The 24886-nt window shown below is 32.6% G+C and overlaps 1 protein-coding gene across 4 annotated transcripts in view; it reads right to left on the reverse strand.

Moving 5' to 3' along the window:
* PSPC1 (paraspeckle component 1) overlaps positions 1-24886 on the reverse strand; it is a 108245-nt gene that overhangs the window by 25405 nt on the left and 57954 nt on the right. Inside the window, exons 7-9 of one of the 4 annotated variants that reach the window (XM_040447958.1) lie at positions 15638-15695; positions 11891-12060; positions 8991-9862 (exon numbers count right to left, since the gene is read on the reverse strand). The exons of 1 other annotated variant lie outside the window; for it this stretch is intronic. In XM_040447958.1, coding sequence (XP_040303892.1) covers positions 9677-9862; positions 11891-12060; positions 15638-15695 — 414 coding nt within the window. In that variant the 3' untranslated portion in view covers positions 8991-9676. Of the gene's footprint in view, positions 1-8990; positions 9863-11890; positions 12061-15637; positions 15696-24886 lie in introns of those variants that run through there. 2 more of the 4 variants (XR_005782236.1, XM_040447959.1) reach the window with 2 other exon arrangements.

Here is a 24886-nt window from a genome sequence, read left to right on the forward strand (position 1 = left end):
TATAAGGAAAAGAAAAATTTGACAAAGTGACTATTCTAGACCAGAACTGTCCAGAAGAAAAATAATGCACACATTGTAAGAAATTTTAAGTTTCTAAGAAACACATTAAAGAGAAAAAAGCAACAGATGAAATTAGCTAAACAGTGTATTTTATTTAACTTAACATATCCAAAATATATTTCAACATATGGCCATATTAAAAATTATTGATACTTTACATTTTCTTCATACCAAGTCGTTGCAATTCTGTACTTTACACATCTGTTTAAGTGGTAAATTTTCTCCAATATTTATGTGTATTTAGGTTTCATTATATTAAAGATGCAAAAATAGATTTGCTTACCCAAGGTGTTCCAAATATGCTAAACACTATTGATAAACTGAATTTAATTACAATAAAATTAGAAATCTTACAGTCTTACTAGTCCCATTCTAAAGATTCAATAGTCCACATATGGCCACCACACTGAATAGCACAACTCCAATAGAATTATGGCATCCACTTCATCCATCACAATGTTGTCTTTTATCAGCACAGACTAAATCAAACAATGTGTCCCTTTGTCTCCTTAGACACACATTTTCTAGTCCTTTTATCTAAAACAGCTGTCACTTTCTCATACCCTTATGACTACACAAATTATTTCAACTCTATTTGGTCTCCCATGTCTGGAACACCAGTGCCACGGGAGCCGAGGGCTGCTCTCCTCTGTGCAGTTATCTGCAGTGCCCAGACTGCAAGAAACTGCCAACACAGCAATTGTACAAAACCAGTACAGAATGTTTTAAATGTTGCTATATTCTTTAACATGTACATATTTATATAATCTACTGGATAGAATGACTAGAAATTGCTTGTGACAAGTAGTCTTCCACACTGTTCAAGTAACTGCACAATTCAAATTATGAGATCTATAATTTCAATCAACAAAGGAAGAGCTCATCCATTTACAGATCTAAAAGATCATAATACAAACCTAACTACACCTTAGTTTACCTCAGCTCTATCATCTGTAGCACAAATATTGGGACATAAACTAAATTTACTCTTCCTAAAATATAAGCATATTATATAGAAAGGCAGACATTAAGAATCCGAATACTTGTGCTTTCTATATTATACCTCCTACCCCCAAAATTTGGAGCTTGTTATTTTCCAAAAACTTGTGATCTCTTCTAACATTTTAAAGACTTAATGGCTCCAGATAAAGGCGACCATACCTAAAGAAAGAAAAAAATTAGGTCTTTCGAATCTTCCTAATTAATCATGTGTAATTCTGAACAGCTCCAGCAACAGATCAAGCACAAAACTAAAGTTCTTATACCTGCCTACTAGGATAATAGGGGCTCTTAAATACGAGGTCATGTGTGCAGGCAGGGAGTTATAGGAGTTCTCCTTATCTGTGGTTTTGCTCTCCACAGTTTGTTACCCACAACCTGGAAGTAGATGACACTCCCGAGTATACGGTCAGAAGGTCACTAGTAGTTTAATGCTGCATCACAATGCCTACAACACTCGCCTCATTTTGTCTCATCACATAGGCATTTTATCATCTCACATCACCACAGACATGACTACAATATTCTGGGAGGCCGCATTCACATAACTTTAATTACAGGATATTATTATAATTGTAGTTTTCATTAGTCATTACTGTTAATCTCTTACTGTTCCTAATGTATAAATTAAACTTTGTCACAGATACGTATGTAAATAGGGAAAAACATTATTTATATAGGGTTTGGTATTATCTGTGCTCTCAGGCTTTCACTGGGGGTCTTGGAATAATCCCTCCTTAGATAAGAGGACACTACTACATAGGGAAACTATAATCTGAATCAGAAAACTTGAGTAATGCATAGATTAACAGTTTCCTTTTTCAAATTTTACGCTATTTTTCTGCATTTGTGTACCTAAAAATAAAGTTAAGCGTTGACTTCTGTAGAAACAGAATTCGCTGTAGTGTCCAAGTACTGCCACAGAAGTTAAAAAAAATCATTTTCTGACTGGAGAAAATAAGTAATAAATAACAGGAAAACCAAATGTATAAGAAATCTATTCACATAAGTTTTTTTTAGAAGTAAACAATGAAACAAAGTTTCACTCATTAGACTGCATGAAAATTCCTCATTTGGAAAACAGATTAAATAAGCCACCTTGGAGAAGAAACCTTGTAGTCTCTTAAGTCCTGGGTTTCCACAGAGCAAGAAATCTGACTTTTTAATAAAAAAGTGAGGGAGATGTGGGTTGGTGCAAAGTTGAAAGGGTAGCTAAGTTGTCTTCCTTGATGACAGATAATGTAACCTCTCAGAGTCACATTGCTTGGCCAATGTGGATTTCCTGGTAAAACTGAGAGGACATTATGCTAGGGCAGTATTTGGGAAGAACAGACAGGCACCCAGGTGACATCTGAATTACAACTAGAAACAAGTCGCTATCCTTGTTTTCTATACACAGATATTCTTAGCAGACATACACCACAATGTTTTAGAAAACTACCTGCTGAGACTTTTACAAGGCTACAAACCAGGTGATTGTTTCTTTGCACTAATATATTCAAAAAACTTTTTGAAGAAACTATAGTCAACAATAGCAACTATATATGCTCTCATTATGGACCGATTTGATTGTTTTGACGTACTGCATAATTCTGAATAGACTCTGAATCATACATATACGTAGCGTAAGTCTTTGTAAGGTCTCACAATCCAGGCTGTAACTTTTTACCATAAAACTACTTAACAATTTCCATTTATTGAACTCCTTGTTCAGCATTATGTTCTAAAACGACTAATGAAAATTGAAGCTGCAAAGCAAGAGGGAATTACATTTAATAAATATACTCATGGTCTTAGAAAATACATTTATGACATCTTTATCTTTAATCTACAAAAGCAAAAAACCAGTTCACACAAGAGAAAGGTCAAACCATCATTTTAATCCATCAAAATGGTGTAATTCTATTCATATTTACCAAGATGGTAAGCAAAGACCCGGACAGTTCTAGAACTTTTCACCTGTCAGGCATACCCATCTTCAAATACACTGATACAAAACAGATTATTACATTGTTTCATTTCTCATACTGGTGTAAGTAGCTTAAAGTCACTTGAGTAAAAAACTTTTACAAAATTTTTAAACTATATTTTTCTGCATTCCCTCTTCACTTGAATTAACTAGGCTTGTGACACAAAAATTAAGTCCTAGTTCAAAAAAGGATAAATACATATCACCTGTTAGGATTTAGCAATCAATAGCCATGACAGTGCCTGCTTTTAAAAAATGGATTTGGGGGGCACCTGGGTGGCTCAGTAGGTTGAGTGTCTGACTTCGGCTCAGGTCATGATCTCACAGTTCATGAGTTCAAGCCCCACGTCGGGCTCTGTGCTGACAGCTCAGAGCCTGGAGCCTGCTTCAGATTCTGTGTCTCCCTCTCTCTGCCCCTTCCCCATTCATGCCCTGTCTCTGTCTCTCAAAGATGAATAAATGTTAAAAACAAAACAATTTTAATGGCTTTTGTGTGGTACTCATCAATTGGCAGAGAAAAGTTTGGGAGTATTTAGATGGTCTCAATGACTGGCCAGGGATCCTAAACAGCAGGACAATGACCTACACCACCACCAACAAAAATCAACCAACCAAAAATGTTACAGTGATTCTTTTGAGTGATACTTTAGAACAGAGACTCTCAAAGTGGGGTCCCCAAACCCAACATCAGTACCAGGGAACTTGTTAGAAATGTACATTACTTAGTCCTACCTGAGACCTGCTGAATGAGAAAACTGTGGGGTGGGCCCCAGAAAGCTGTTTTAATGAGCCCTCCAGATGACTCTAATGCACACTTAAGTGTGAGAACTACTAATGTGGAGGATGTTCATGACTTTTGTCCTTTAATTTAGAACAGGGATTTTGTTTTTCTACAGTTGTATCTCTCAGCCTTGAGAACAGGTACGGCAAACAATAGGACCCTTCAATACATACTGGTAAAATAAATACATGGGTATAGTACAATTCTGAATGACATGGCTCCCCCATAAATTCCTTATGACTGAGAAAGTATCACTTTGTAGACACTCTGATTTTTATGTTCACTTTGCTGAACTGTGGACCCCTAATGTTTAAAATATTCTAACCAAGTCCAAGAACATGTAAATATTCTAACCAATTCTAAGAATTTGCATTATAAACTAAGCAATAACCACTGAGTAAGTTACTACTACCTCCAACACTTCTAAAAAGATCACAAATTAAACGAGAATCACTATGTGTTAAATTGTTTACTTTTTCTCATTACATAAGAACACCAGACATTTGTAAATCTAAGCAAAGCATCATATTTGATACTGATTAATGTTATCTAATAATCTGAAAATACCCTGAGGAAAAACTTATTCTGGCAAAATGTACAATAAAACAATATAAATAACCTGTGCAAGATAAATTGTTCCAACAAGAATACAAAAATTAAAATGTAGGTAATTCGTAGGCCAAACATGGCAAATAGCAATAGGATTGTATTTATATAGTTTCCTAAACCCCAAAACATACACAAACTCTCATCTGCATTCACCAAAGTCTGCTAAGTTGACATTTTGCATAATGAAGATGGAACAAGGAAGAGTATGTCTTAGAGATCCAGGCAGGGATGTAACACAAAACGTAACGGATTACTGTGGCTACTCCTTTAAGCTTTGACAGTACCTCATATACATACATATCCTACGTTAAATATCTGAAATGATGATTTCAGAACTAGAAACAAATTATAGATATCACTATCAGTTCCAAAGTCTTGAACATTACCAAAAACACACTTACACAGAGCATTTAAGAAACACAAGGTCCATTACATTACTATTCAATTAACGTCTATACGTTACTGTTCGTGCAATGCAGGGCCCTCATTTTTAATGAATAAAAACCATTTCTTACTATACTTAAAAAAAAAGTTGAAAATTCAAAAATCATGTATTCAAACTAAATACACTTAATTGTATCTAATCCTACTAACTAGTCTTAACTTTAAGATGGACGTACCTTACATGAAATTTGAATTATACTGTATAAGAAGTGAAATTTTATGTACATGTACAAGCACAATACCATCTTTTAAAATCAACTTCTTTAATTCAGAGAGCAAACAGTAATTCTACCTTACGGTTTTTATATAAACATAGTCAACGAAACCTAGTATCTGTTGCAAAGGAAGGAAGAGTTGGTCCTGGTAACAGTGATTCAAGCCATAAAACAATATCCTTGAAAGATAACTTTTTTTAATATGCGCTATGAATTCTGGCTAGCTCACTTTAAGAAATGCAGTATTCTCCATCTAGAAAATCTAGAAAATTCTCCATCTAGAAAATAAAATCCTCTCTTACTGAAAAGGAAAACTATACATCATAAAACAAAGTGCATACCACTGATTCCACCAAGTAAATAAAAAATAATCAAAGAGTAAGTTTCAACCAAAAGGAAACCTTGGAGATATTTATAACCTAAACGTGATTTTATAGAAAAAGGCAAGAAGTCAAGTAATATTCCCAAGATAACAGTGTTCTGGTTGGGCCTTTAAATATTCAGTCATGTAAGATTCAAACTTCAATCACCAATACTGCTATTCAGTAATCCAGTAAACAAAAGAAACTTCCAAACTGTTTTTTCTACACTTAGAAGACAAGTGCTTTTAACAACAACAAAAAAAAACCTAATACAACATACAATGCAAAATACAGATCTTAATCAGATACTGTTTTTTTAAAAACTTAAGATTAGATACTATAAAAATAATGAAATTCTTCGCATTTCCCCAGAGCGACATTCTATGAATTACCTGTTCACATTCACTCAGGAAGCTATGCATGCTTTATTTTACACAACTGTGAAAAACAATTATGTAAAGTAAGCATACTAAAATTGTTTCCTATTTTTAGAAACTTAGTTCTGAAGGATGCAGGAAAGGATATAATGCCCTTGTGAAATATAAAACTACTCTCAGGGTGCCTGGGTGGCTCCATCAGTTAAGCGACCGGCTCTTGGTTTTGGCTCAAGTCATGATCTCAAGGTTCGTGAGTTCAAGCCCTGTGCTGGGCTCTGCACTGACGGCGTGAAGCCTACTTGGGATTCTTTCTCTCCCTCTCTCTCTGCCCCTGCTGCGTCTCTCTCAAATTAATAAACTTTAAAATAAACAAAATAAAACTACTCTCAATTTATTTAATCCTGCTTTCTTTAGGATGAAATAAACCCACATGGGTCTATACAACTTTGATGGACTTGTTACTTACTTTGAAGTAGTTCCCACCTCTCCCCACTAAATAAGTTCATGTCTACAACTATCTATGAAGCAAGCACAGAAAAATACAACTGTCTAATCTAGGAGTTAGATATGTGGGTGTTCACCATCTTATTCTTGAAAGTATTAAGTCTGAGTTTTTACATCATTACTACCCTTTCATATTTCAGGAATTTATTTTAACATATTATTAGACATTATAACACAACAGCACACACAGAACATTTAAATACCACAACATTCCCCAGAAATTTTCCTCTACTTATGCAAAATAATGTATTCCTTTGATTTCTGACTAGTTCCATTAGACAATAAATTTCAAACCTTTTTAGAAAAGCTTAAACATAAATTTGATCACATTCTCTCACAAGGCATTTTCTTTCAATCACACCATGTATCTTTTTCTCATTCAGAATCTAGGTTGTAATTATCAACCAAATCCCCGAATATTACTTAGTGACTATTAATCATTCACGCTGATATTCAGCAAATTACTACAGACTTCAAATATAAACACCAAGTTACTGAAATGTTCAAAGTATGTTTTTGCATAAAATGTAAAGGTGTAATTTCAATTAGTATTTGAGAAACAAGATCCAACATTTCATTACTGTCCTTATTGATATTTCTAGTTCTATTAAATGGCAATTCTGGTGAAACCAGGTTACTTTTTCCCCAATATTACTGATACTGTAGGGTTAAAAAGAAATATTTAATCTCTTTCGTTGAATGATCGGTACTCATTTTAAATAGAAAAACTCAAAAATTCAAGGAATAACATATTGAGCTTTATGAAATATGGGTGAACCGTAAGTTCTGTAAAAACTAGATCTGTCCAAGTTTGTTTATTTTCAAAACAAAAATGGGGAAATTCTGACAAAATAATTAGGAAAATGGGTATTCCTTTATTTTGTGCAAATTACATATTAATTGCCATGAGATCTAAATCCTACAGACTTCAAACTGAGTGTTTCAAATCATGACACAAAAAGAAACACAATATTGTGATATTATAATTCTAAGATGTTTCAAATTACCTTTTTATGGACAGAATTATGGTAACATATGACAAATTCACACTTATTTTAAAAAGCTAATACTATTATTTATTTTTATATCTACTGCTTTTAAGAAAATGACATTTAAATATCTTTCCTGGTATGTATGCTAATTGACCAGAAAAAAATATTGACTGAACCAGCCACAAAGTTGTTTATACAAAAACACTAAAAACTGAATAACTAGAAGTTCCCAGATGCTCCACTTGACTGTCACTCAGAAGCTGACTGTTCCCAGGGTAAACTTGGTAAGCACTGGAACAAAGATTCTCTCGATGCAAGGAAAAAGCTGTGTAGAACTCAATTCTTGGAGCCAGAGTTGAGCCGGACACTAGAATGTTCAGAAGATTAGGACATCTCCTTGTGCACTGGCTTTCAAATGTTCTTGAACCAATGTTACAGAATTTCACAACCTTGGCCAAAAACAGCTTGGTATTAACATCAAAGGATCAAGCTTTTTCTACTCTTAATTAAGCTTTGAAGCAAAATACAGTGCTAGAAATTACCTTAAGAATTGTATGAATAAAAATACAGGGGACCGGAAAAGTGTATTTAGGTGCTATAGATATCATTTAAAAATTATAGTTAATGTTAAAACTCCCTACACTGTACTTAATTAATAAAATAATCCCACTCCCTGCCAACTCATGTACATGGAAAATGTGATGAGAACAGTCTTTGACTATTATTTTATAATCTCCAAATCATGTTTTTAAAGATTTGCCAAAAACAAAAGCCTATGAATACAATTTTAGAAAATTCCATCCATACTGCTGTGTCTAAAAAATAGAACGTGAAATAGTACACAAGAAAATTTTCACCGTTACAAAGGAATGCATCTCAGTTTTGCTTTATACCTAACTGCTTCTGTGCAAGATTTTAAATTAACCAAATTTATTTCTTTCCAAAGTATGCCTTCCAGCATAAACATATACCATGCAAAAATGAATTAATATTTACATACTATTCATTTCAAAATAGCACATTATTCTTCATGAAAATGCTAAAAGTATGATACAGTAACACACTGCAATGTTATATGAGAAATAACTACGTTATGATCAATGGCTGATGCATTCGATTTGTGGTTTAAGGTGAATATAAAATTCCGTAAATGTAATTTTAAATTAGACGTGGCTAACATACAAAATTTTAAATATAGCGAGGACTTTATTTTAGAATAACAATTATAATGTGATTAAATCAGTTTTTCCCTAGTACTGAAAATCAAACTTCAGGGGTCTAATCCGATTCCAATGCCCTTAGTTAGCTACATTCTCAATTTCCTGTTTTCCTTTTCGTTGTTGTTTTTTTTTCCCCCCCAATCACCACTTGAACTGTTTCCCTTGGAAACAAACACAACTAGCCTGTCAGACACGTTTCACTGGAGAGACTTACCCAACTACCGGAAGATATTTACAACACAGCAGAGTTAATCCGCCTTTAGTACTTCCATGAAACAACATTCTCAAGAAATGCCTAATTTCTTCTAAATCACACCAAATCTTCATGGAACATCCAACCTAACATGATTGTAAGGAAATTTAAAGGATAAGATCTAGATACTGACACCAAATAATAGCAGGTTAGATTAAAAATAGACATTATTTTATAAGCAAAAGAGATTTGCCTCCAAACAGTGTTTTTTTTTCCAAGATTCAAAAGATTTATTTGAAAAAATCAGCACAGGACAAAGATACCCTTAATATTCCTTCTCAGAATATTTGAATATTTAGAATCTATATGAAATGTAGACAGCAACTCTGATTTCACAGAAAGAACATCAATGGTTTATACAAATGTAAACTCCCATCCCCACCCCTCCCCGATATACTATTCTATCTACCCCTTATTGACATTAGCTTTCACTAAGCTTCTATCTTCAGTGCTACTTGCACAACCTAAAAAGCAGAAAATCATTTTCATTTTTAAATGGCTGGAATTAATTAAAGCAACCAAAGTACTACTGTTACAGCAAAGTTTAGTAAAACTATGAGAGAATACTAATAACATTTGTAAATTATCCAAAATGATTTCTTTATTGAGATTAAGTAACTACATAGACTTCACAGTTCTATGGCATATTTATATTTAGCTAAAGTCACAAACACATTTTAACATTCACAATGATGAGCATCATCACCATTCTAATCTACAAAGCTTATGTATGAATAAAGAAAAATACAAAAACCTCAAGTTTTACAAAAGAAAAACTTTAAAGTCTACATACATTAACAATAAAACCATTTCTTCCAGGTAACAGGTAAAAGTATAAAGGCATACCACGGAGGTTTTTTTTTCTCTAAGTAGCCAGGAATGAAAGAACGTTTAATATCTACGACGCTTATTAGGGCCTTCAAAGTTGCCCCCTTGGCTTCCTCTACCAAAACCACCAGGACCACCACTAACAGGACCTACACCACTCATTGGTGCTTGAGGGGTTTCAGAACCTGTTCTACTCCCCATAGGTGATCCCATCTGAGATGGCGGTCCTTGCGGAAATCTATCATTATGCTATAATACCACATAATAAACATGAAGTCCATTTGGAACACGCCAAATATTAAGTGACAAGAAAAATTGGCAAAATCCCAAGTGGTGGTGTCATGAAGTTCAGCAGAAAGTCCAGCAGAATCAGGATCACACATAGAAGGAAGAAAGGAGCAATTTAATTAGTTACTACATCAAAAAAAAAAAAAAAAAAAATTAAATAAAGCATCTGAAGAGTTACATATTGCTAATGCTATGCCCCAATTTCATGAAAAAAGAGTTGATTTTAAGAAGGGAATGCCATTTTAAACCTAATCAATATTACAATATTGTTCTGATCTTTTTAATAAAAAAATAAGTTTATACTGCATACAACTGTGCTGTGCAAAAAAAATACTTTTTTTGAAAATCAAAGAAATAAAACTGGGGAGCAGCATCACACTGAAAAGGTATAAACATCCTAAAAATTTCAACAGCAGTGCTTTGAACACAGAAAGTACTAGTACAATCACACACAGAATCATTATTTCAATATTAAAACGTTTGATGTGTTTTTCTGGAAAGACTATCAATGGGAAAATATGGTTTTCTTAAAAACTGACAATTTATTAACATGTACTACTAATAGCACAATTAAATATCTGAATTCTTTGCTTTGGAAAACTTTACAAGAATAACCACATATGTTAATCTCAAAGATTGAACAGAACTCCCTACATGCAGTAGTAAAATGTCACTGTGAAAAAAATCAAGGGTGATATTTAAATAACAGTTACAATTTCAGAGGGAAGGGTGGAAAAACAGGCCAGTTAATACTACTTTAAGTTACTACTGATGATTATAAGCCACACAAAAACTTAACCGAAGCAAAGTTTTTACTAGCTTTCAGACATTTTACTGTAAAATAAAGCCTCCAGAGAAGGAAACAAATATACTAATTATGCGCCATCTGATCATAGTAGATATTATGGCACTGCTTTTCTATCTCTCTATACACTCATTAAAATAAAAAACTGTTACCATGTCCAATTTTTCCAAAATGTTTAAAGATCTGCATTTAAAGTAAATAAATTTTAAAATGATGAAACACTGTATCCATCAATCCTAAGACACACATTCACTTTTAATATCTCTGAAATCAGTATGGATTTACAGTCAATGGCATTTCTGAATTTAACTGGCAGTGCTTTTTCTTTCTTAGCAGCAATGGCGCCTTAACACATGTTGTGGTAGTTCCAAAACTGCCTTTCAAAGTATACAATCATTACCAATTTTCCTTTAAATGCTATTTAGAACAACCATTAACAAAAACCAAATGAAACAATGTTTTGCCAATAGAAAACCTCATTTAAATAGTGACAGACTTTAAAGGAAATGAGAAGTTATTAGTCTTGCTACTAACACTAAGAACTATTTTTGAAAAATTTTGCTTTTATAATTACTTAACCCACACAAAGATATCTTCACACTCTCAAACCAACACATAAAACTGTATACTTTAAATTTTATAACAAATGTGATTAGTAATCCTGTAAGATTGCAAAATGTAATTTAAAATATATTTTACAACCTTAAAGTACCTTATTTTACAGTTAAATTCTCTGAAATTAATCATAAGCAATCTTGTTATTAAAAAATATTTACAGAAAACTGTGTTTTCACACATACTGGAGTTTTATTCCCCACCAAAGGTAAGGAGTCTACACACAGGAAAAAGAACACAATCTTAAAATCTTGACCTTTACATTGAATACTGGTAAGAGGTGGATACAAACTAAAAGCAATATAAAAATAACTATAATTAAAATGTATATTGGCCATATACTTAAGTACAAAAGCATACCATGATTGGTAATCCTAATTCTTGTGATACTTAAAAATTGCCTTTCACATAAGTCAACATATAACTGCACAAAATTACTTTTTCTTCAGTGGTATTGATCTTTACCGCCAAAATAAATGATGCCAAATTATGTTAAGTGTGAAGTTACCTTTGGGGCAGAAAAGTATATATTACTGAATATAATCAAAATAATGTTTATGATACATTACCACTGCTCCATTATCTGGCATCATTGGCGTTCCCATATTTGCAGCTCCTTCTGGTCCCATGGCAGGACCAGGACCCATTGGTGGGCCAGGTATAGTTCCTCTGTTGTTCATATTCATACCCATCATTGGAGGAGGACCTTGGTTACCAGCAGGTGCTGGGCTAAATGCATCTACGCAAAACAATCTATACTTAGAGCTGTCCTATCTTAGTTTAGTAAACATTAAAAATTTAACAATACTTATGCAAACTATATATATAGCAAGACTATTACCAAAATCATTTTCCTTCTTCGAGAATGGATGCTCAATTATCTACTCTGTAACAGTGCATTACCTACACTATAGAATTTTCATCCCCAAATCAAATGTACACAAAACAAGTGAAACAACTATTAATTATTTCAGGATATCTGCGACTGTCAAAGCTTGAAAGATTTTTTTTAAAAATGAGTGTACTTTCTATAGTCTGCTTTTTAACCAACTACTCCCTTACAATGGTGACTATACTCTACCAGTTTAAATTAACAGCAAAGGATTAGCACTTTGGAAACTACGAATAAATATATAAAGTTCACTAAAACTAACCTCTTGACTTTTATGTAAGTTACTGAATATATCCCAAAACTATAGGAGGTACTGTTTTTTTAACTTTATGTAGAAATAGGCAATCTAAACAAAAAAACAAAAAAAAAAAAACAAAAAAAAAGGCTCATCATGACAAAGCTTATTTTTAAAAAGCAACTGTAACCAAATATAAATATTAACAGCTATTTGAATTTTTTTGACATGCTAAAATTCTGGAAATGGGGACAACTAGATATACTTCAAATTTTTTCATCAAAAAGATATCCACCTGGCCTCATGTTAATTGCAATACTGGCTGAGCTGTAACACTGTATTTATAATGGCTTCAAATACAACATTTTTAGGTATCTACTTTGAATTTTGTTATTTTTAAAGTAATCATACGTTTTTTCATCAAAAACTCGTAACAAAGACTGACTCTAACTTAAGAGTTTTCTTCTAGTATTTCGTTTGATAGGTCAATTTTATGACACTCAGAATTCAATTTCTCAAAAACACAATGTAAGCAGAGTTGACATTTTCATTCAAACCCGCAACTCTACACGGTATCTTAATGCAGCTGAATTCTACAGATGACTGAGCCTAGGGAGCAGCTGTGAGAAAAAATTCTTACTCCCTACCAGTCCCTGGCAATATATGCTACTGACTCTTTCTCAACTCAATCCCCAGGAACCCAGCCACTGCATAGGGAAGATTATTTCCTTAATCCCAAAATGTTCCTGATGATAAATCTACACTACCTATCCAAGAATATTTCTATTCCCTCAGCAGAGCAATAAATAAAAATTTTTACGAAAATCCCACATCTTGGGCCACCTGGGTGGCTCAGCCAGTTAAGCATCCACTTCAGCTCAGGTCATGATCTCACAGTCTGAGACCCGCGTCGGGCTCTGTGCTGACAGCTCAGAGCCTGGAGCCTGCTTCGGATTGTGTCCCCCTCTCTCTCTGCCCCTCTCCCCCCTCCCCCACTCTCTGTCTCTGAAAAATGAATAAACCTTAAAAAAATTTTTAATAAAATAAAATTTAATTTAAAAAAATATTTCCACAACATCTCTCACATGGAAATGAGGAAGAATGGAGACATTATCTGTAAGGAATCTTAACTTTCCCTAAAAGAACACATCAAGGGTTAGGTTTACTTCTCTTTTTAATAAAATGTTAACTGTTGTAAGATTCAAATATAGCTATACAACTATGGGTACAATAAAAAAAAAACATTTTCAACTATCAATAATTAGAGTATTATTTCTAGTAATTAAGCTTTCTATCACACAGCTATATTAAACTAAATTTAAAGATCTAAGAAATGTTAGAATTATCTGGTCCCCTGAAAAGCAGTTTTATAATCTGTGATTACCTTGGTAGATAAACTGGTGATACACCAGAAAGTCTATTTCCACATTCCATCAACGTAACTTGATAGGACATGACAATTTACTGATTTGACAGTGACATTCAACTGAATGATAATGACTCATAAGTAAACCATTAGGATAAAGTCTCAGATTGGATAAAATGTAAAAAGGAAGAAATTAAATGGACTAGATTTTAGGAGAGTTGAGAAAGTGATCAATTGTAATATGGTTCTCTGGTAAAATAAAATGCCCTAAAAATTTTTAATTCTCTTAAATTCTTAATAAGGAATCTAAAAGTATATTCTCATTATTCTTCTGATAAAGTTGCTAATCAAGCAGTCAGAATGTTTTCAAGGCCTCTGCACATCAGAAATAATTCATTTGTTTCTGATGTTCACAGCAATCTAATAACTATAATGGTATTTCAAGGTACCTACAATCCATAACCTCACACTTACAACTCTTAAAAGCACCTGGATTGTATTACACACCTTCTATGGTTTACTTTGAAAAACACTTAAAATTGAACTTCTTGTACATTACTATATATTCAACTGTGCCTCTAGAATTTATGTACTAGAACGAAGCCTGAAGAACTTCTGTATTCTTTGTTCACTAATTATTTCATGTTTCCATCGCAACTAACATCACAATTAAGATCTTTATGAGTAAGGGCCATGTTTCATGCTTCCTTTGTATACCAGAAATGCTAAGTAACTTTTTACTGGCAGGTAAGAAAAGTGACCAAGTAAACAGCAATAAACAATTTTAGATGATCTGACTACAAGCAGCAAAGAAACAGGCATGAGAAGTAGGGGGAAAAGGTTGATCACAGAAAAAACTAATTCCAGATATTAGATGCTTTAAGGTTTTGTTACTCTCTACACCACATATTCTAAGTACAATCAGGATTTTCTCAGTGGGTGTATATATTATGCATATTAGAATGCTACAGTAATTAACCTTCACATTATGTTATGTAAAGACTTTAATTTCATGACAGCTTCTACGGGACAATATGAAATGAATATATAAAAAGTTTATCTAACTTTTAAGTGTATAACATTTCAAACTTAAAAAGACCTACAAGAACATCCCACACTTATTTTCCCTTCACCTTCTTCACTTGATACAGTATCCCTCACTAGTAGAGATGTTAATGTAGGCACTTTCATAAAACCTTTACATCAACTCTATAGTTATACATTAGCCTAGATGTGTAAGACACATCTCATTTCCTTGACATATCACAGATGCCTCCAAACAATGTACTTCTGTGCACAATACATTAGGTTACGGCAAAATAAGTTAAACATTCAGTAAAATGAATAAAAAATAACGCCAAAGTTACACAAAAGGTTACCTTACCAATAGAAATTTATAAAATACTCTCAAAAAGTTTAAAGACACTACAAAGTCAGGAACTATCAATTTCTAAGGTAAAAAAGCCAATTTGAAAGCATGAAGTTTGATTTTTTAAAAATGCAACAACATAGCTGCATTACACCATGCAATGACTGAACAAGTTTCAGGTTGTATCAAAACCTGGTTACAGGTTTCTTTCATTAAATCTATTAACATATAATATACCCTTAGCCGTCAAGTAAACAAAATGAAAATGGTGTTTTTAGGCACACTGTTTTTAATGTACTTCTATTTTTTTCAACTTACTAAATATATGAGATTTCATTGTTACAAATGTTGGTTCCAAATTTTAGACTGTTACTGATATGTAGATACCACAAACAGCATGTACAGTTCCCCAAAGAATTACAAGTTACAGAAGACTTTTGCTTCAGATCCCTACCTCCCATGTTTATTGCTCCACGGGGACCCATATCACCCATTCTCATTTCCTGTTCTCTCTGTAAGTAAGCATAGTTGTCACAGTCAACCTATCGATCTTATGACTTTACATTTCCCATCTAAAATCAGAAAGAAAAGAATAAATTGGGACATCACTTTCCATTAAAAAAAAAATTAAAATTTTCCAACATCACTTACTTAATAAACCTGAAAAGAACTTCGGTCTCCCAGGTTCGATATGCCACAGTGCTTAGAGCATTCAGTTTATACTGCTAGATTATACTGTCAGATTACATGAAATCTACCACAGATGTTTTTAATGTTCTTAGTTCAATAGATCAATGGCTAGATTCCAAAAAAGAAAAATCTAGCATTAATAACCACCAGGACCCACTATTTCACTGAAGTCTTAAAACAGAAATGACCGTTAATCCTTTTATATGCAAATGTTTTCAAACATCCAACACAAACAGCTGTGGGCACTAAGATTAAAATAAAGTTATAGACAATTTTCATTTTAGAAATACTGTAATACACACTTGCGTTTTTATTCAAATATCCAAGCATCGTTTTACCCAAGATATGACCTAAACAGGCCATGAAAGTCTCCCAGCACACAATTATTAAAAATTCAACATAGCACTGCTTCATATGGAAATCTAAATAAAAGTGTTATTACACAGTTGCCAAATTCTGAAACAAAATGCTAAGGTTAATAGTGATACAAAGGTCATGCAAATTACAAAATGTTTTAAATTTCAGTAAAATTCAACTGCTTCTAAAAAACTTCATTTACTACCAGTAGTTACATAGAAGTAACTTCAATGAAATCTCTAGGTGAAATTACTCCACATACTGTGATGGAAATTTGCACTATTATTTAATGATCTTTTCAATTATCAAATCAGTGTTAAATGTAGCAATCATAAAACACATTCTGAGACAACTGTAGCAATGTCTAAATCTTTAAAAAGCACCCTTTTTCTACTTTTAAAAGCAATTTTATTAAAATGTGCTTAAAATTCCACTTAGTAATACAAAATACCAGTGAAAGCACCTATAAAAGCTAGAAATAAAGAAAAGCTTATGGTAGACAAATGCCATTAAACAGCAAATCAACTGCCCAGATGTAACCTAATAGATATGTCTGAAGACGTAACTTTGAATGAAACTGTTACAAGGAAAACATCACACAGCATCATAAAGAAATGTTTTATCAAATTATTTAGAAAATGGAAATCCCAAATCTTTCTTTAGACTGTTTTTTTTAAACTTTACAAAAAACAAATTTGTCTCTTCTCATAAAACTTTTGGCTAGTGACGGACACTACTGACTAGCAAAAGAGCTAGACTATTTTATAGAATGGATTTCTGATAAAGTCATATGGAAAATACTATTTTATGATCACATATAATACTATCATCAATAAATCAAACCAAGTTGTCATTTCCTCATCACTAAAACCTGATAAAATGTGGACTGCTTCAGCATATCCAAACTATTCCAGGTATTAGTTATAGCAGATTCTTGTTACGGAAAAGCTGGTCCACTTCAGCACCACAGTAAAATACATGGATTTTTTTTTTTTTGATCATGACATTTTTGGGGAATAGGGATTAATAATTTGTATTTTTACTTTTGGATTTGCCTTAGCTATTAAAGATGAGAAATGTAGCATCTAGCCACTAACATGGTAATTATGACAGTCTTACTGTTTGAGACTTCAATTTTCAAATCTCCCTTATAAATTCTGACATGCTAACTGGTGTCTGTGATTCACTGGTGGGGGCAAGGAGGGAGACAACTTTTTTACTATTTCCTTACAATTTCAGCTTTACCTATCACTTTCCAAAGTAACGTTTAGCTTTACTATTCACAAAGTACTTTTAAAAAATTGTTCTTAAATTATTCTATTCCATTTCCTTCATTAGCAGAATTCTGGAGAGACTATAGGTTTTCAAAAAAGCTTTTATTAATTAAGTATTCTCCACACCCAGTGTGGGGCTCAAACTCATTACCTCAAGATCAAGAGTCACATGCTCTACTGACTGAGTTACCCAGGTGCCCCTAGATTTATGATTTTAAGTCAATTATTCAACAGTGGCCATAACATTCCCTTTCTGATGCTCTATTAGAAACTGATTCCAGTTTTATAGTATCTTTCTTTAAATGAGATAATCAGAATGTCTTATGATAATCCATGCTAATGTAGCCTATCACTATGCTAAAACACCAATATATATATTATAGCATTTTCCACTAAACATACATATATTCCATACTTAGTATTGTTGACATTTCCTTAAAGAAAAAGTACCAAGTACTATTTTATACAACTTCACATGTAAGACTAAGAAAATGAGATGGTATAATTAGATGACAGATTATTTTTTAGCTATTTTAGAAAGAGCAAAAGAACTTTTCAGCTTCCTATAAGGTCATGTCTTAAGGTTACTGTTATTTTCTAAAAATTCACTGCTACTTATTTCTAGTAAAATGCAAGTCACATTATATTTAAGGGTAGGTTAAACAATGAAAATTAAGACAGTACTTCTCATTATAACTTGATTTATCAAATATCAGTGAGAAACACTTGAAATTCACTGTAACTATGTACCCATCCAAAAAGCAATACACAAGACCTTCACTTCCATGAATTCTAGTATTTGAAGTTAGAACTGGCGCATAATATAAGCCAAATTTTGAAAGACTGCACTGTAACAAGATACTAAAGCTATGATAAAAATTTGGTTTAATTAATTCAATTACTCTTCATAGCAACCCTGTAAGATAGGTCTACTGTTATCTGATTTTAAAGATCATAAAACTAAGGCACAGCACTGTCAAATAACTTACTCAAGTTTGAACTGACCTATGAAATTCTGCCAAAATAGAGTTCATAAAGTTTTCACCTTCACAAAGCACCTTCATTTTTTTTTCAAGGATTCCAACAAAGACTAAAAAAGGGAAGGTTCTTAATTTATTCTATGTTCATAAGAAGTTGTGCCTTTCTGGGGCACCTGGGTGGCTCAGCTGGTTGAGCGTCTGTTTAGCTCAGGTCATGATCTCGTGGTTCATGAGTTCGAGCCCTACATACGGGTCTGTGCTGACAGCTCAGAGCCTGGAGTCTGCTTTGGATTCTGTGTCACCCTCTCTCTCTGCCCCTCCCCCACTCATACTCAGTCTCTCTCTCTCTCTCTCTCTCAAAAATAAACATTAAAATTTTAAAAAGACATTATTTTTTTTAAATTGTACGTATGTATTCCTGAGCCTGTCACTGAACTATGCTTATATTCACAGGTGACCAAAAAAGTAAGCAAAATATGACTAATTTCCAGAACCACATATCAAAGCAGCATTCCATTAAAACAGTGGATTCTCAAAGTGTGGTTGATGTGAGTACTGAGTCCGCAAGACTTTTTCAGGAAGCACACAAATTCAAAACTTTTCATGTCTTACTAAACACTAGAACATACATGCTAACTTGAATATAAATTAAAAAATTAAAATATATAATAAAAAATAATAAAAAAATAAACACTAGAACATGGATATAAGACTATGATCTAGTTGGGCTTTTCAGTCTATCAACTATTGTGTGGATGATGCAAAAGCAATGACAGGCAAAAATGTTGGGATTTTAGCACAAATCAAGGCACTTCCATTCAATTTTTACTAGTAACTATCATTGTATTCTTCACACACAAACTGCAGTTTTAAATTTTCAACTATGAGTACCTAGATGAAGCAGTTAAAATGAGTATTAAACCACCACATGCCTTTTTAATAATCTATGCAACAAAACAAGATACATACATAAAGCATTTCTGCTTGCATTCTGAAATAGGGTGGTTCTTCAAGAAAAACCATTCTTATGACTGGGTTGCAAACTGAACAAGATGTCATCTGACAAACTACGGTTACTGACTTGTGTACAGGTATTCCTTGCTTTTTGAAAGTGTGCATGCATTACACCACTTAGCTTTTATGAGACACCTACATTTGTAGTGTTTTTGCTAACCAAACAGCACCCAAAGATTTTCACTTTTATGGAAAAAAGGCAGAAAGTAAAAAATAAAGTTCAGTGTGTTTTGCAGCAAGCAATTTCAGAGGCAGCACAAACCTAGAGCAGCAAGACTGGCACGGCCAAGCTCTTTCTTTCCCTGGGAACTAGACTCAACATCTCAACACCAAGCTGCCTGTATCTGTGAACATCTGTGCCCTAACTTGACTTATTCTGTGCATCAGCTACCAAGATGTGCCCTAAAGTTTCAGAAGAAGCCTAAGGGGTTATTTTTTGGGCCTGGAAACCCTCAAAACATTTTTCATATAAATATTAATGGTAACTGCTTCTTCATTTTATGCCATTTTGGCTTACAAAAGGTATCACAGGAATGCTATACTTTTGGACAGTGTTTGGTACACATTTTCTGATAAGATCAGTGGCTGATATTTTAAAAATGTGACCTGTTTTTTATTTTGTATAATAAAATACATTAAAATATGGAAGATTTGCATAGCTCAATAGGTCAATATTTTTATAATGTTTGGTATATGACATTACAAAATCATGCATTGGTAAAAGATCCATTCAAAGTTTAAGGCAGCCCAACGGATTATAATACAATGAAAACTGTCAAGTTTCACTGTAATATTAAACAAAAATATCCACAAGTATCTGTAAATGTTAAAATATACTCATCTCTATTTACTAATTTATCTAAGTGAAGCCAGATTTTCTTCATGCACTTCAACCAGAAGAGCATTTTGCAACAGATGGAATGCAAAAGCAAATATGGGAATCCAGCCATTTCCTATAAAGCCAAACATTGAATAAATTTATAAAAGAGTAAAACAATATCACTCTTCCCACTACATTAAAGTGGAACTTCAAAAAGATCTGCAAAAATATAATATAAGGCGACTGTTCCCACTACAACCCACTTTTCTTTCAAGTTTCTCTCTTAATTTCTAATATGGTAAACACTGACATAACCTAAATAAAAGCTCTTAGGGGTCTTCAATAATTTTTAATACTGTAGAAAGATATCAAAACCAAAGAGATTAAGAACCACTGCTTCTAAGTTCCGGTCAGTATTTGCTCATGAAAATTTAAGCAGCAGAAAATCTGCACTAATGTAAACTAAACATTATTTTATGTAAAATAGGATCTTTTCCTTTAATACTTAACACTCAGGATACCAACCTGTGAATTTAAAGATCTCGTACTTTTTTTAGATAACCAAATTTAAAGAATTCACACAATACAAAAATAAGGCTAAAATAAATTATACTATATGCCTAAGGTTTAGAAAAGTGAGCTACAGAAATGACAACATAGTATCAACTGACACAACACTTTGCAATGAGTTGATAGAATATATTCATCTAACACTCATTAATCTAAATCCTTGTTAGAATGACAAGGATCATTATTCTTTAATCTGTAAACATCTTTCATGTACACTTCTGAAGAAACTTCTAGGGATTGACAAGGGATCACCATGTACCATTTAGGTTCAATGTCTTAATAGAGAAAATGCTAAAATTCTTGATGTAAAAATACTGATACAGAACATTTAAATCTACTAAATGATATATAATTTTAGAGAAGATTCTAAGTTTTGGGAAATAACAAGATTCGGCCTTTTTATCATTAAACATTCCTAAATATAAATTACATTTAGCACTCAGAAATCTATCTTTTCCTTCACTGGAGAAGTTTACACAAAAGAATAATAAGATTATTAGATATCTAGTTAAACTGTTAGGGAGAAATAAACAAACTATTAGTATCTGAAATTTTCACTATATAACAAACACAACATATCTGGAAAAAAAACTGGAATAAAAATCAATTACGTGAAATATTAATAGGTATAAAGAAAAATTACAAAAATAACCACTAGGTATCTTTGCCAAGAAATTATTCACTCCTTTAAAAAGTGTTACAATACTGTTAAAATAAAAATAATTTTAAACTAAAAAGGGAAGTAAGACATGTTTCCACTGATATAAATAATAGCATGCAAACTTTCCAACATAACCAACAGAGAATGCTTGGAAGACTTAAAATTTCTACTTCAAGTAATTAAAAACAAGAATTTCCCAAACATACTACTTACTCACTACTAGAAAGAGAAGGGGGGATGTTTTTAAGTAACATGAAACAGTCTTTCAATAAATACAATTTATGGTGATTTTTTTACCCTCAATTTGAATACATGCATTCCATGATATCTGCACCCCTGAATACTGGAGAAATGTTCTTCAGTTATGTGGTTGTTAAAATGATATTTTTACACCATATATCATTAGGGAATTGCAAATTAAGACAACAGTGAGATACCACATCAATCAGAATGGCCAAAATCCTAAACACTGACAACACAAAGCATGACAAGGATGTAGAGAAATAGGAATTCTCATGTATTGCTGACAGGGATTATAAATGGCATGTTTACTTTCCTAGAAGACAATTTAACAGTTTCTTACAAAACTAAACATACATACATACAATCCAGCAACCACACACCTGGATATTTACACAAAGATGAAAACTTATGACCGCACAAAAACTTGCACATGGATGTTAATAGCAACTAAATTTAGTCATAATTGCAAAAACTTGGAAGCAACCAACATGTCCTTATTAGGTGAATGGATCAACAAACTGCGGTAGCTCCAGACAATGAAACATTACTTGGCACTGAAAATAAACAAGCTATTAAGCCATGAAAAGACACAGAGTAACCTAAAATGCCATTACCAAAAAACCAATATGAAAAGTCTATATATTACAATTCCAACTATAGGACATTCTGAAAAAGTCAAAACTATAAAGACAGTAACAAAATCAGTGCTTGCCCAAGATAAGGAAGGAGGGAGGGATGAACAGGCAGAGGACAGAGGATTTTTAGGGCAGTGAAACTATCCTGTATAGTGCTAACAATGGGTACATGTCATATTTGCCAAAGGCCACAGACTGTGCAACACCAAGAGTGAACCCTATGGTCTTTGGATGATAAGGATGTGTCAATTTGATAGTGAAGGAGTTGGTAAGTTAGGGGAAGGAGGTATATGGGAAATCTATCTTCGGCTCAATTCTGCTATGAGTTTAAAACTGCTCTAAAAAATAGTCTCTCCTAAAAAAAATAAAAACTAAACTAAAATAAAATAAATTAAAATACAATAAAATAAAATACAATTAATTAATTAATAAAAAATAGTCTCTTAGAGGCACCTGGGTGACTTAGTCAGCTAAGCATCGACTCTTGATTTCAGCTCAGGTCATGATTTCACGATTCAAAGGATGGAGCCCTGCATCAGGCTCTGTACTGAAGCACAGAGCCTGCTTGGGATTCTCTCTTTCCCTCTGCCTCTCTCCCCAACTCGTTCTCTCTAAATAAATATTTAAAAACTAATAAAATAAAAACTATTAAAAAAATTTAATGTTTCTTTTTGAATAATCAATTCCATATATAAATTTATATGACAAATTTTAGTCATGAAATAAAACTTTGTTACTTGTTAAATTTCAAATCAGAAATAAAATGAAACAACAAATACAAAAAGGGGGGCTTACTCTTAGCTCACTGCATTTGTTAACCTCAAAACATACCTCTGAATCTAAATTCATTCAATGTATTTTTAAAGCCTGGTTCAGGAATCTTAAAAGATTATTCTGGTGCCACCTGTCAAATTCAAAACTTAATTGCTGCTTTTTAATAAATAGAGTGATTTTCTAACTGAAGATTAATTAAATCTAATTACAAATAATCCACGATATATCAAAAGACAGAAGAGAATAAACTTATATTTAAACAAATTTATATTCAGCTGAGAAGAGTTTTAATCACATATCCAAGGGATACTTTCAAAATTATCATTATCATCATCTTTTTTCACTTGTCATAGCAAACTCTAAAGACAGGCTTTTAAAGACTGAAACTGATTAGGAATATCTATTCTTCAAATTTAGTTATTTTATCCTAAACTCTTAAAGAAATCATCCATGATGGTATCAGCTACAACACAAACAGTATTTTTAGTACTACCCTATTAAAGCTCACATAATACTGGTAATTGGTTTGCAACTCTTCACTCATAACCTCCTAACCAGTACATTTCCTTATCAAAGTCAAAACAACTAACATGACTGACCAAGGTATGAAAGATGAAACAAAAGAACAAATATAAACCGTACAAGAAGCAATTCCAAACTGGTCCCATCAACAGAAAAAAGCAGTAGAATGTGCAAACAAAGCACAAGTGTTCCAATGTATAAAGAATTAAGTATATATTTAATGGGGAATCTTTGTGTGATGCTAGGTATTAAACAAATTATCTTAGTAGTTAGTATACCATAAGCTATGAAATTTTAACAAATTACATAGTTTTCTTACATAGACAACTCAAAACAACAGGTTCAATTATAGTAATTTTAAAAATATTTAAGTGGTAACTAAATAAAATTCGGGTATTTAAAACACAAATTTATAAGAAAAACTACTATTATAAGCATATCAACTGTTTAAAAGCAAAATTTAGGAAAACCAGTAACAGGACAAATGAAGAAGTTACCTTCTGAGAAACATGGTAAATTTACAACCAGAAAACAGGTTTTGAAACGTGGTGTACAATATAGTGCAGGATATCATAAGATAAAGTACAGGCAAACTTACCCATATACTTTTCAATTACTTGATATTTTAAACAGAAATAAATGCATTTCATCAGCAGAGAATGCTCACAAACCCAAGTTTCCTGCCACTAACAGTTAGATAATAACTATCCATAGACATTCACATTTATTTAGTCTAAATTGTTATAAAACTCTGATATTTCAGGTGACACGACAGAACTTCATGTCCTCAATATAAAGTAAAGAAGATACTAGATTGAGACTGACCTAAAAAAAAAAAAACAACTTTTTTTAATCACCTTGTAGAACCTAAAGGGGGGTTTCTAAGTATTCCATTAAGAAGTCACAAAGCAGAAATAACAAGCTAAATTTTTATGTCTTCATAGCATCTTTTTAATTCAAATTATTTAATATGTAAAAATTCTTACTAGTTTTATTATACATATTTGACATCTCAAAAGTGTTTACTTTAGTTAAACACCTCTATTTACCAATCTTGACTTTCCTCTTCTCCAACCCCTCAAAAAAAGGTAAACATTAAGCTAAAAGTCTTACCATTCTGAACCAAGTACGATTCAAAGAACTTACCATTTCAAAGGAAAAGA

Source organism: Herpailurus yagouaroundi, unplaced genomic scaffold (genome assembly GCF_014898765.1).
Source record: "Herpailurus yagouaroundi ecotype Mexico unplaced genomic scaffold, PumYag 197, whole genome shotgun sequence".
NCBI classification, from domain to species: domain Eukaryota; kingdom Metazoa; phylum Chordata; class Mammalia; order Carnivora; family Felidae; genus Herpailurus; species Herpailurus yagouaroundi.